The sequence below is a fragment of the Borostomias antarcticus genome (genome assembly GCF_949987555.1).
Source record: "Borostomias antarcticus genome assembly, chromosome: 8".
NCBI lineage: Eukaryota > Metazoa > Chordata > Actinopteri > Stomiiformes > Stomiidae > Borostomias > Borostomias antarcticus.
The window spans coordinates 11062544-11075135 of NC_140241.1; the positions used below are offsets into that span (position 1 = coordinate 11062544).

Below are 12592 nucleotides of genomic sequence, written 5' to 3' on the forward strand. Positions count from 1 at the left end.
GATGATGGTATGGCAACCCTGAACCTAAATCATGACTGCTCGCTTTGCCAAATGTCACCATGAAGTCACAGCAGCCATGGTCTCCACTAGATGCCTCATGTGAAACTCAGGTTTATAACTAGTTTTTTTTTTTTTTCTTTTAATTAAGTCAATTAAAACTATCAAGAAGCCATATCCAAAAAAACAAAGATGGGGTTCTGGGACCTTCACCAGGCTTGTGAGGGTTCTGGACCTTCACCAGGCTTGTGAAAATACTCCGAGATGAACAGCTGATTTTGTCGAAAGGTTCATAAATCTTTTTAGGTCAGCTACATACGTGAGCCCGGCCCTGCCGACCCTTTACGAGCTGGTACATATATTTGGAGCTGGGAAACTCAACCCAGAGGACCGGGTTACGTTACCCACGGACGGGAGAGGCCGGGGGTCGAGGGAGAAGGTGGTAAAAATAGGTCAGGTGCTCTGCAGTGTTGGGGGCTCGGAGGGATTGAGATTTCCTCTTATCAATATCCTGTTCTGTGAAGTGGTTTCCCTAACTATTCGGTCTCATCAATCACATCTCAGTTATTGTTATTTTGAACCAGAAGCTCACAAAAACACTGACTCTATGGACTAAAGGGAGGCTTGATTATGGTTAGTTATTCTGCTGTTTCACATGAGTTGATGAAGACATGCAGCCGGACAATATTATTTAAACTTTTTATTTAAAGTATTTACAGATATTTTTTTTTATCCTATTCATAGCACCATGTTACAAATTGGCATGAATGAAGGAGCTTTGCTGGTTTTCGGGGGATGTAGTTGCTGCTTAGCGTAGCCTACTCTAGGAAGCAGAAAAAGACACTTCACATCGCTGTCAACTATACATGCCTTTATGATGAGTTTAATGGTCTACAAAACACGCTGTTCGCCGTTAATGAAATGAAATGCTTTGACACAGACGCCATGGCGTGCTTTCTGCCGTGCACGTCTTCGCCCGGCCTCGTGACGGAGGTGTAGAGGGCTGGTGAGGTTCATGGCGCCCCGCTGACAAAGCTAGCACGAGGCCGTCGAGGGCAGTCTTTTGTAATCGTACGCTCCAGGGGGGCCGAGTTGATTGGCTGGCGAAAGGGTGATGTCACCGCTCCTCTTCCTTCATCTTACTCTCTGTTGGCGGGCTGGAGGGAGAGAGAGAGAGAAAGAAGTTAAGCAGGAAGGAGGGAGAGAAAGGAGAGGAAGCAGGGGAGAGGGTCGTCGATGGTCAGTCGTCCAAGAACAATGACGGCTCACTTATCTCTGGAAAAGGTTACGCGATCAACAACTGGCAGGTTTGATACCAGACTCATGGCATTATGAAAACCTCTTCGCTTTCCATATCACATTGTACATCTCACACAGAGCAATTAAAGACCACAGGCAGTGAAATCCCACAGTTCACTGACTCAGCTTTACAAATACGGATAGACCGTGTATAAGCTGTATTAAGTTGTAGATGTACAGTAAATGGCGTGTAAAATAAGGGTAGAGGCTGAGGGGTCTAGACTGGAGAGCCGGGCGTGCGGGGGCGTGGTCTCCAGGTACTCACGGATGTCGTTGTTCCTGGTGACGGCGAAGGCAGCCCTGGCTCGAGGGCCCTGCTGGGTGAAGTGGTAGCCGAACCTGACGATGCTGGAATTTTTCTCCAACATGGCGGCTATCTGCATCTCCACAGAGTCTCCCAGCTTCTGTCTCTGTTAGGTGGGTGAGGAGGGAGGGTGAGGAGAGAGAGGGTGTGTGAGGAGAGAGAGGGAGAGGAGGGAGAGGGTGTGTGAGGAGAGAGAGAGGGTGGGTGAGGAGAGGGTGTGTGAGGAGAGAGAGGGAGAGGAGGGAGAGGGTGTGTGAGGAGAGAGGGTGGGTGAGGAGAGGGTGTGTGAGGAGAGAGGGTGGGTGAGGAGAGGGTGTGTGAGGAGAGAGAGGGAGAGGGTGTGTGAGGAGAGAGAGGGAGAGGGTGGGTGAGGAGAGAGAGGGAGAGGGTGTGTGAAGAGAGAGAGGGAGAGGGTGTGTGAGGAGAGAGAGGGAGAGGGTGTGTGAGGAGAGAGAGGGAGAGGGTGTGTGAGGAGAGAGAGGGAGAGGAGGGAGAGGGTGTGTGAGGAGAGAGAGAATTGGAATTGTTCTCCAACATGGCGGCTATCTCCATCTCCACAGAGTCACCCAGCGAGGGTGAGGAGAGAGAGGGAGGGTGGGCGGGGTCAAGGTCAAAACCCCAGAGCTAGTCACGCAGTATCTTCTCCTTTTGATCGTTACAAAGTCAGAATCTGTTATATTTGCAATGGTAGTTTTTACACAGACTAGGAATTTGTTTTGGTCGGTTGGTGCATAATACTGATGGAGACAACATTAGACAGGGTGCGAGGACAGTGCCATTATGGAGACTTAAAATCAATAAACCTTTTTTTGTTACAGCTCAAACTGTGAAATCAGCTTTTTGGAAAGTGAATTATGGATGGTTTTTATCTCATTTCAAATGTGATTCGTAGCTCAAAGCTGAGATAAAGAAGTGTTCTTCTGACCTGGTTGTCGATCTTGAGCTCCAGCAGAGTGGTGTTGCTGGACATGGCTTTGACGATGGCCGTCATGCCCTCCCCGGTGATGAAGTTGGACTCGATGTTAAGACTCTGCAGGGTGGTGTTCTCCTTCAGCATCTCAGCAACAGCCTGACACACACACACACACACACACACACACACACACAGACACACACACATCACACGCATGCACGCAAGTACATCAGTGAGGAAACAGCTTCCAGAAAGCTTGGCTGTTCAACCTCTCTAATGATTACATGAAACACCTACTGTAGCTAGATGAAGTGGTGTGTCTATTCTAAACTTCCAAGGCTTCTTATGAAGTGGACTCCCGACACTGACATCACACCCCAATAAGAAGCAGTGTGACAGTAGACAGCCCAGTGGTTTGAACGTCTCACCGGTGATCAAAAAGTCGCTGGTTCAAGACCGAGCCAGACCACTTAATCTTTACCTACCGTTGTGCCCTTGAGCAAGCTATTTAACCCCAACACTAGCTCAAAACATTGTAAGTCGGTCTGAATAAAAGCGTCTGCTCAATGTTCCGATTGTGTAACTCACGAAGGCCACGGGGTCGTTGCTACGGGTCGCCGCGATGCTCAGAGACTCTACAGAAGTGTTGCTCTTCATCGCCTCAAAGATCTCCTTTAGTGTGGGGATGGGAATGTCCTGCAAAACAACCAGACAGACAGAGTGGACAGCGTTTAATCAGTAGAGACAGAGTGGACAGCGTTTGATCAGTAGAGACAGAGTGGACAGTGTCCTTTGATCAGTAGAGACCGAGTGGACAGTGTTGTTTGATCAAGTACTTTTCAAATGCTTTCAGTTCCTTCAAAACTCAAAATGATCCTTTATCCCTCCCTGGGAGTGAAGCGTTGACAGCTGTGTACCTCCAGCCTGCGCGAGGGTACTGGCTCTCGCCGTCCTCACCTTGATGTTGTTGAGGTTGACTTCCGTCAGGCCCCTGTCGTTCTCCGTGATGCTGGCGAGGGCGGCCTCAACGTTGGTGTCGTTGGGGGGCTCGTCTGGGAAGATCTTGAAGGGGTCTGGTTTCACGACGCCTGGAGGCAGCAGAGCGCGGCAGAGTTAGGGCGCAGTACCGTACGCTGCCTGCAGCGTGATTAACCCACGTTGAGAAAGAGGCGTGAGGAATCCAAGCTCCTAAGCACCTATTGTATTAGTATCTTGCTGCTCTTGCTCCTTGGCTTCAGCACTAGATTACTCTCTTACTCACTTGTTTAGAAAGGAGATGCACTTGTGAGTTCTGGCGAGTAGCAGTACACTGACTTCCTACGTTAAATGTGATTGTTTTATCCTATGTTAAATGCAATTGTTTACACTTTGGATAAAAGTGTCTGCTAAATGACTGTAATGTAATGTAGTAACTATGATATTGATTGATCCTTATCAATATATAAGTACATACTCTTTGAATGTTGAGTGTGTCCTGCTATACGTACTGTTGATGCCCTCTGTGTTGGCGATGGTTCCCGTGGTTCCCAGAGCGTCGTAGTATTGTTTGTTACTCATCAGAGTGTACATTCCCAGGATGGCTGTGGAAACATTTCAACAACATCACAATATTTAAGAAGAGTCACACTTCATATTTACACTGCAAATAAATGAGACTGAGGCTAGATACAGTACTTCCTGCTGTGTGTGTGTGTGTGTGTCTGCTTTTCCAGATAAGGGTAAGGTCTGTTCTCAATGCTTGAATCCAACAAGGGCGGGCGGGGGGGGGGGGTGCTGTGTGTGTGTGTGTGTGTGTGTGTGTGTGTGTGTGTGTGTGTGTGTGTATGCGTGCATGCATGCATGCGTGCGTCTGTGCGTGTGTGTACTGTATGTGTGTGCGTGTGTGTGAGGCGTATGTGTGTGTGTATATATGTATGTGTGTGCATGTATATTTTCTGTGTGTGTGTACATGTACTGTATGCGCATGTGTTTGCATGTATATCTGTGTGCGTGCGTGTATATGAGTGTGTGTGTGTGTGTATTTGTGTTTGTGTGTGTGTGTGTGTGTCTTTGAGAGTGCTGCGGGAGGTCAAACCCCAGCTGATAATGGGTGGAGGCCTGACTGATGACCTGCCCTGGTCTGGGTGCATATATAGACATGGGGGACCCGGCCTGGTCCAGGACCCCCAGGGGACCGGGGCCCTGAATTCCAGCTGCCCCTGTGAGTTAGCTCAGCTAAGCTCTGCTAATTTTACAATACGGGACGTATAGCACGACGGGCTTCTAAAAATATGCGGCGTATATAAGGGTGTCTTCAGCTGATTAGTGGTCTTGTGTTTCTGCAGTGCCGCGCGTCGCCAGCAGGGGGGGGTACATTTCAGATGCCTCCTGTTCCTCTGGTTACAGCCTTTGCCCTGTCTGCAGAAAAGCTGTGTGTCGCACACCAACTGCTGTGGCAGAACCCCCCCCCCCCCCCAGCCACCCGGGTAACGGCCCCGAGGTCGTAGAGAGACCAACAGACAGCTGCTTAAGGGGGCTGCCAGCGAGCCCACGTCTCCCGACTCCCACTGGGCCGAGGTAGCTTGACAGAGCAATGAGGTTCCCACCAGTAACACAAAACCCCACAATGATATAGAAATGTAGAAGTAGGTCAATTAAACGTCTCCCCATTCTCCCTGGCCAACATGGGTCGGGCCAACTGTGCTACTGCGGATCCTACGACACACACACACACACGCACATGCATGCACACACACTCTGTCTTCTCTCTCTCTCTCTCTCCCTCACACGCACACACACACATGCACGTATGCACACATAGTGTCTATCTCTATCTCTTTCTTTCTCTATTTCTCTCTCTCTCTCCCTCACACGCACACACACACAGACACACACATACACACACACACACACACACACACACACACTAATTCATATTCTCACCCACTCACACAAAAACCCAAACAAAAGACTGACAGAGGCTAAGGCAGGGTTAATCCTCACTTGGACCCTCTCCAGGGTTTCAAACGCTGGCCTCACTGAGACCACACTGACAGGCTAATCTACCAGCCTGGCCTCCCTAACCTCCCCCGCCTCCCTAAACTCCCCACCGTCTCTTCCCGGATGCCTGCTCCGTTGGGAGGCCTGGAGAACCAGACGACAGCGCACCCCAAAACAGGCCACACTCCAGATCTACTGCGGGAGCATTTGGTCAAGGTGAATTGTGCTGATTTGACTGCATGCTGCTGAAGGTTTTCCAGACCTCGTCACGGATCGGCGAGACCGGTCCGGTCCAAAACATCCGAGGGGGGGAACTGCGTGCCAAAACTTCTATGTGCTCATAGGAGGATTCAACACATAAACAGGATGACTGGTTGGTGTAACTAGCTGTGTGTTTACAAAGTGTCCATCTCAGTTTTTGGGTTGAACTGATGCAGTAGCTATCTGGTCCCAACAGGCCCAGATAGCTACCGCCCCCGCCGCGTTCGTCGCACCGCACCCTACCCTCGGTGGCGCTCGGCCAGCTTATTTTGGTGTTGCTGAGCGTGGGGAATTGGATCACCGACCCACCCCCCCACCCCCCCACCCCGCCCCCACCCCCACCCCCCCAGTGTCCTTCTCCGCCCCCCCAGGGGGGACTTCCACTCAGCGACCCCCCTGATCCCACAATGCAATAGAACAACAACGGGTCCACAAAAACAATGGAATAAAATGGGCTGGTGGAACAACCAACTAATTGGGTCACAACATGGTATGTTGTAGTAGCAAAATGATGTAGCTGCTGCTCTTGTGTTAGTGGCCTAAATCAGAGCTACGTACCGCAGCACTGGACTACAGAACAGGCCTATGGCGTCATAATAGACCGTCATCTGTCTGCATCACAGCCAGCCGTCGTCGCAGCCATGTGTGTGAGAGAATACTAAGAGTGCGTTCATAAATATTCTCTGAGAGCTCTGAAGATTACCCAGAGTGCTCTCTGGTCGTTCACGAAATTCAGAGTGCCCCAAACTTCCCTGTTCGAAAATGTTGAAAAGACGGTTTGTCTGGGCGAACCGACTGCTCTATGACATCAAAACCAGAGCGCTACGAAATCAGAGTAGTAGCGCATTTACGAACGCACCCTTTACAACAAGGGTCTTTTCCTACTGTCATAGTGGAACAGCATTGACCTACATGAGAAAGTATGTCTGTCATCATTCAACTGTATGGACTTGCTCACCAATCACAAATCATAGCCTAGATCACAGTGACACTATGGTCCTACTTCATAGTAGAACGATGCGTGTCTACAGCACATCACAAACAACAGTGTACTGTGATGTCATAGTGAGTGAAACCTACTTCCTGAACAGTGGGGTTCCCTGATCAAAGCCCAAATGTATGGATCACAGTGACATGCACTGTCCATATAAGCTGTGCGTAGGTGTGTGTGTGTGTGTGCGCGCGCATATGTGTGTGCCTGTGTGTGTGCATGTGTGTCTGCATGTGTATTTGTGTGTGTGCCTGCATGTGTGTATGTGTATGTGTGTGTGTGTGTGTGTGTGTGTGTGTGTGTGTGTGTGTGTGTGCGTGCGTGTGTGTGTCTGTGTATGTGTGTGTGTGTGTACATGCGTGTCAAACCTGCGATGTCGCACATCTCTGCGTCGGTGGCGTGCTTCAGCGCCTCCTCCAGCTCGGGCTCCAGGGTGATCTGCTCGTTGTCGGGGATCTTCCCTGTACCAGGCTTCGGCACAAAGGCCTTCCCTGGAGAGACGGACGAGGGAGAGAGGGAGAGGTAGAGAGAGAGAGAGAGAGAGAGAGAGAGAGAGAGAGAGGTGAGGGCAGAGAGGAGGGGGAGAGAAAGAAGGATATCTTAACTCAAATCCCAAAACATTATGTTCTCATTTCTTATTATTAACAACAGACTCACAGATGTTTTTTGTTTGCTAGACACGGAGTCCAGAGATAAACTCAGTTTCCTCATGTGAGGCCTGTATAGAATTGTTTCAGATTTACAGTATTGTGTGTCCGTAAGAGTGGATTTGTACTTGTTTTGGACTGAGGTTGGGTTCGTGGATGAACTCAAGTAAGGTACGTTTTCCACTAAATATGTCACAATCTCATCATCATGAATACCTTCAATATAACATGAGTACTGTCCCGGACTACACGACTGCATTACCAATATGCTATTTTTTCTGTGTTCTTAACATCGGACTTAAACGTTTCTGTTACTGGAAGTCGTGGATCACAAACTAAAAAACGAACACATCTTTAAGCCGAGTCATTTCCTGATTTTACCGCCTGGCACACCCTGTACCGAACACTGAACCTGAAAATGGCGCTAATCTCCTGAGAAAGCAGTGAAGCAGCGGAACCCCACACAAACCATTAAGACACAGGGCTTCAGAGCGCCTCTGAGCACAACTGTGAACAGTACTGTAGCATACTATCCTGTAGCATACTATCCTGTACCATACTATCCTGTAGTGTATTTCCATTGTGACATCGCGCTTATGTACAGGAATGTGCCTCGCGTGACACAGAGAACAAACATGCACAGTGCTGTACCTCAGGGCACTGTCATACTCGTACTGTATGTGTCATACTTAGGGGTTTAGTAGTCTTGCATAGCCAGAACTCTCTCCACACTTTGTTGAAGTGGTGCCAGCACTGTAGAAAGGTCTGGCTGGACTCATTACCATTCAGGGAGAGGGGAGGGGCAAGGAGGCGCTGTATTTCTTTAAACCAATCACAATCGTCCTCGCGATTGCTAAGTTGTTTTTGTTTCACGTGGTCACTGATTTGGTGACCACATGGATTGCCGCCATTGATTGGGCAGTAGGGATGTTAATAGTTAATTGACTATCGATTAATTACCGATAAGAATTTACAAGATTTGGTTACTCGATTAATTGCTTGTTAATGGAACAGAACTTTTTTGGGGGGAACGAACGTTATCAACGGGAGTTGCGTGAAATGTAATCATGGTTTAAGGTCTGACTGCACATGAGGGCGCCCCGCCATGTAGTGAAGGCTAATTGGGATGCCGGGAAATTTCAACGACACAGTGGAAGAAGACCAAATTAAGCGAGCAAAGCGCAGTCCGGCGCGGGACGTTCTTATCAATTAATAGATTATCGTTTGTTAACAGTTAATGAAATTCCTTGAAATTGGCGACCCTATTGGGCAGTAATAATTGACAAGGCTTATCACCAAAACCTCCATCCGTTGAGTCAGACTAGGGGTTTAGTGGTGTGTTTGGGAGTGTTCCAGACTAGGGGTTTATTGGTGTGTTTGGGAGTGTTCCAGACTAGGGGTTTAGTGGTGTGTTTGGGAGTGTTCCAGACTATGGGTTTAGTGGTGTGTTTGGGATTGTTCCAGCCTGCTCAGCTACCTCTCTTCTCCCCTGTGAAGGGCACCAGGTCGTCCCTGTCCGCGTGCTCCATGGCCTCTTTCTCCAGGTGGCCCAGCAGGGCGTCGCGGTCGAACGCCCCCGTCGGGCTCTTCTTGGTCTGGTCGCGCTGGCGGAGGCCGGCTGGCAGCATGGCGTTCTGGGGAAGGGTCGGAGGTCATGAGGATACAGTACAGAGACTAGAGCACAGGACGTTCTGACTTGCCTGTGACCCAGAGCAGGCTTAATGAAAACTGTTGTACTCAACTCCGACTGCAGAGATATCCTGTGTTTAAGATGCTCTTATACACGTTGAATATATTTACACAACAACAACAATTTATTTTCTGAGGCCCCTCAGTGAGTCAGCCTCCTACCTCAGGGTCCACAGCCCTGGGGCCCCTCAGTCAGTCAGCCTCCTACTGTACCTCAGGGTCCACACCCCTGGGGCCCCTCAGTCAGTCAGCCTCCTACTGTACCTCAGGGTCCACACCCCTGGGGCCCCTCAGTCAGTCAGCCTCCTACCTCAGGGTCCATATCCAGCAGCTCACACTCCAGCAGCTCCAGCTCCTCGGCGCTGAGGCCCCTGAGGATAGCATCCTCGTCGATGTCCCGGGGGTCCTTCGACATGTCTGCAGGCGGACGCTAGACTTCTAGGGCTCAAACCCACTCTCTCTCTCTCACACACACACACACACACCGCTCCACACACGCCTGGAGGCGGGGCCCTGTCTGTGGAGAGAAGGGACAGAGGAGAGGGTACATCGGTATACTTTTATTACTGGACAATACTACTAGGTTGCTTGCATTCATTGTATGGTTTTTCATCTAGTTTTACCGAGACAGTCCTATGCTTTATGGCTACCTACGAAATGTGATATCGACAACACACAGGTCATTACCGTAGTCCAACACTAGAATCTGAATCAGATTTTAGAATCAGATTTTATTTGCCAGGTAGGTTTTTACACATACTAGTTTTAGAATTTGTCCTGGTCAGTTGGTGCATAACACTGACACACAAGCACACTTGGCTTGACATTAACTATAACATGAAACAAAAGTAAATAGACTCACTGGCGTCAAGGGGAACAGGCAGAGATATACTGGGAGAGCAGGGAAGAGAGTGAAAGACAGAAAGAAAGAGAGCAAGTTGTTTGCTATTCTTAGCAGTGAGCGAGGGGTTTAGAGTTACAGAGCAGAGGAGAGGAGAGGAAAGGAGAGTAGTGGGTTGAAAGATCACTTGTGTCTTTATCACGGTCTAACAGTCATACATGCCGCCCATCCCTACAGCCTGCAACACACTGGGCTGGAACACTGCTCACTCAAGAGCGAACACCACACAAAGCCTGGGCAGCAAGCAGAGGAAATACCACAACCACAGCATACATGTTACCTCAGGCTAATAGTATGACTCACTGTATGAATCATGCTGCTATCGGGTTTAGGGGCTAATCCATTTTCATGTTAGGTCAAATTCCATTCCATCTTGGTCGATCCAGAAAATACCAAGTTAATAGTTGGTTAATATTCAAGTCAGGAATACCCAAGTTGAAAATTGTAGATGAATGAAAACAGGATAGGACCCTAACTCGTTTACTTGACAGCATCTAAGTCTATGATGAATAATGTGAAGTTTAAGTGTAACATCAAGCATATTTAATTTCAATATCATTAGTGATAATGACAATGTCACAGTCCAAACAAATAACCTTGTTAACCTGACCTTGTTCATGTGATGTCTAGATGACAATTCCATTGTCCTGATCACATTGCAATGCCAAACTTTATTGGAATAGACACAGACACAGCTTGTGACTAGTTGGAACATGCACACACACACGCGCACGGGCATGCACACACACACACGCGCACACACACACACACGCACACACACACACACACACACACACACACACAAACACACACACACACATAAAGAGAGCATCTACAATAGGAACGTCCCCTAGGAAAATCTGTGTGTCTGTGTTTGACAGAGAGAGAGAGGGGAGAGAGAGAGAGAGAGAGAGAGAGAGAGAGAGAGAGAGAGAGAGAGAGAGAGAGAGAGAGAGAGAGAGAGAGAGAGAGAGAGCTTGTGGTTTATGTGGTTAATCATTAGTGAATCATTCTATTACACTCCTATTACAGCAAAAAAAAAAAAAAAAATAACTACCCATTCAAATCAAGCTATGAAAATGCGTGTGTGTGTGTATGTGTGGTGCGGTGTGCATATGTGGTGTCGGGGTGACAGTCTATGTATGTTAGTGTTCCCCGGTCATCTCGTCATCAGTACGGTGATGCTCTAATGTGTAAAGCCCATGACACAAACACTGCATGAACAGCTGAGAGTGGGGAAGGAAGGAAGAGATAACGGTCAAACAGGATAAAAACACGACAGTCCCTTCTGTACGTACATCACCACTAGCTCTACTATACCTAACTATACCTCTACTATACCTAACTATACCTAACTATACCTCTACTATACCTCTACTATACCTCTACTATACCCAACTATACCTCTACTATACCTAACTATACCTAACTATACCTCTACTATACCTCTACTATACCTCTACTATACCTCTACTATACCCAACTATACCTCTACTATACCTAACTATACCTCTACTATACCTAACTATACCTTTACTATACCTAACTATACATCTACTATACCTAACTATACCTCTACTATACCTAACTATACCTCTACTATACCTTACTATACTTCTACTATACCTAACTATACCTCTACTATACCTAACTATACCTCTACTATACCTAACTATACCTCTACTATACCTAACTATACCTCCATGCCTTACCTCCAAGATTCACTAGCTCTACCTCCAAGATTCACTACCTCCAAGATTCACTAGCTCTACCTCCACGATTCACTACCTCCAAGATTCACTAGCTCTACCTCCAAGATTCACTACCTCCAAGATTCACTAGCTCTACCTCCAAGATTCACTACCTCCAAGATTCACTAGCTCTACCTCCAAGATTCACTACCTCCAAGATTTACTAGCTCTACCTCCAAGATTCACTACCTCCAAGATTCACTAGCTCTACCTCCAAGATTCACTAGCACTACCTCCAAGATTCACTACCTCCAAGATTCACTAACACTACCTACAAGATTAACTACTACCAAGATTGGAGAAATGCTGCGTAGACTTGAGAACAGATGAGGATCAGTTCTGAGCACATTCTGCAGTCTGATTCTGGAGTCGGTCCTTCTCCCTGTCTCAGTTCAGCTGAGCAGCATTGCTCCAGGTCAAGCTCTGTCCAGATATTTACATTACATTACATTACATTACAGTCATTTAGCTGACTCTTTTATGACTTACAATAATTGCATTTAACGTAACATAGCCTATGTCAGTGTACTACTACTTGCCAGAACAGTGCATCTTCTTTCTAAAACAAGTGACTGAGAACATAATCAATTGCTGAAGGGAAAGTGAAAAATAGCAAACTAAAATCCTGGTAGTACTTCTTGAAGAGGTGAGTTTTGAGCCTGCGACGAAATATGGCCAGCGACTCCGCTGTCCATGTCAGTGGGCAGTTCGTTCCACCACTGCGGGGCCAAGACAGAGAAGAGCCGTGACCGTGTCAATCGACCGCAGGGGCCTTGCAGTGACGGGGCAACCAGTCGTCCCGAGGTACCAGAGTGTAGCGGTCGGGAGGGGGTGTAGGGTTTGACCATGGCCTGGAGGTA

General features: G+C 48.0%; 1 protein-coding gene across 1 annotated transcript; it reads right to left on the bottom strand.

The window, feature by feature from the left end:
* Positions 1-904: 904 nt before the first annotated feature.
* Positions 905-9529, bottom strand: tmod4 (tropomodulin 4 (muscle)). Its single transcript, XM_084441937.1, has 9 exons — positions 9391-9529; positions 8869-9025; positions 7113-7235; positions 4001-4093; positions 3471-3601; positions 3102-3209; positions 2526-2669; positions 1562-1706; positions 905-1154 (listed from the first exon to the last, which is right to left on the bottom strand). Exons 1-9 carry the CDS (start codon positions 9493-9495, stop codon positions 1132-1134), a joined length of 1029 nt encoding a protein of 342 aa, XP_084298063.1. The 5' UTR covers positions 9496-9529; the 3' UTR covers positions 905-1131.
* Between the last annotated feature and the right edge of the window lie 3063 nt (positions 9530-12592).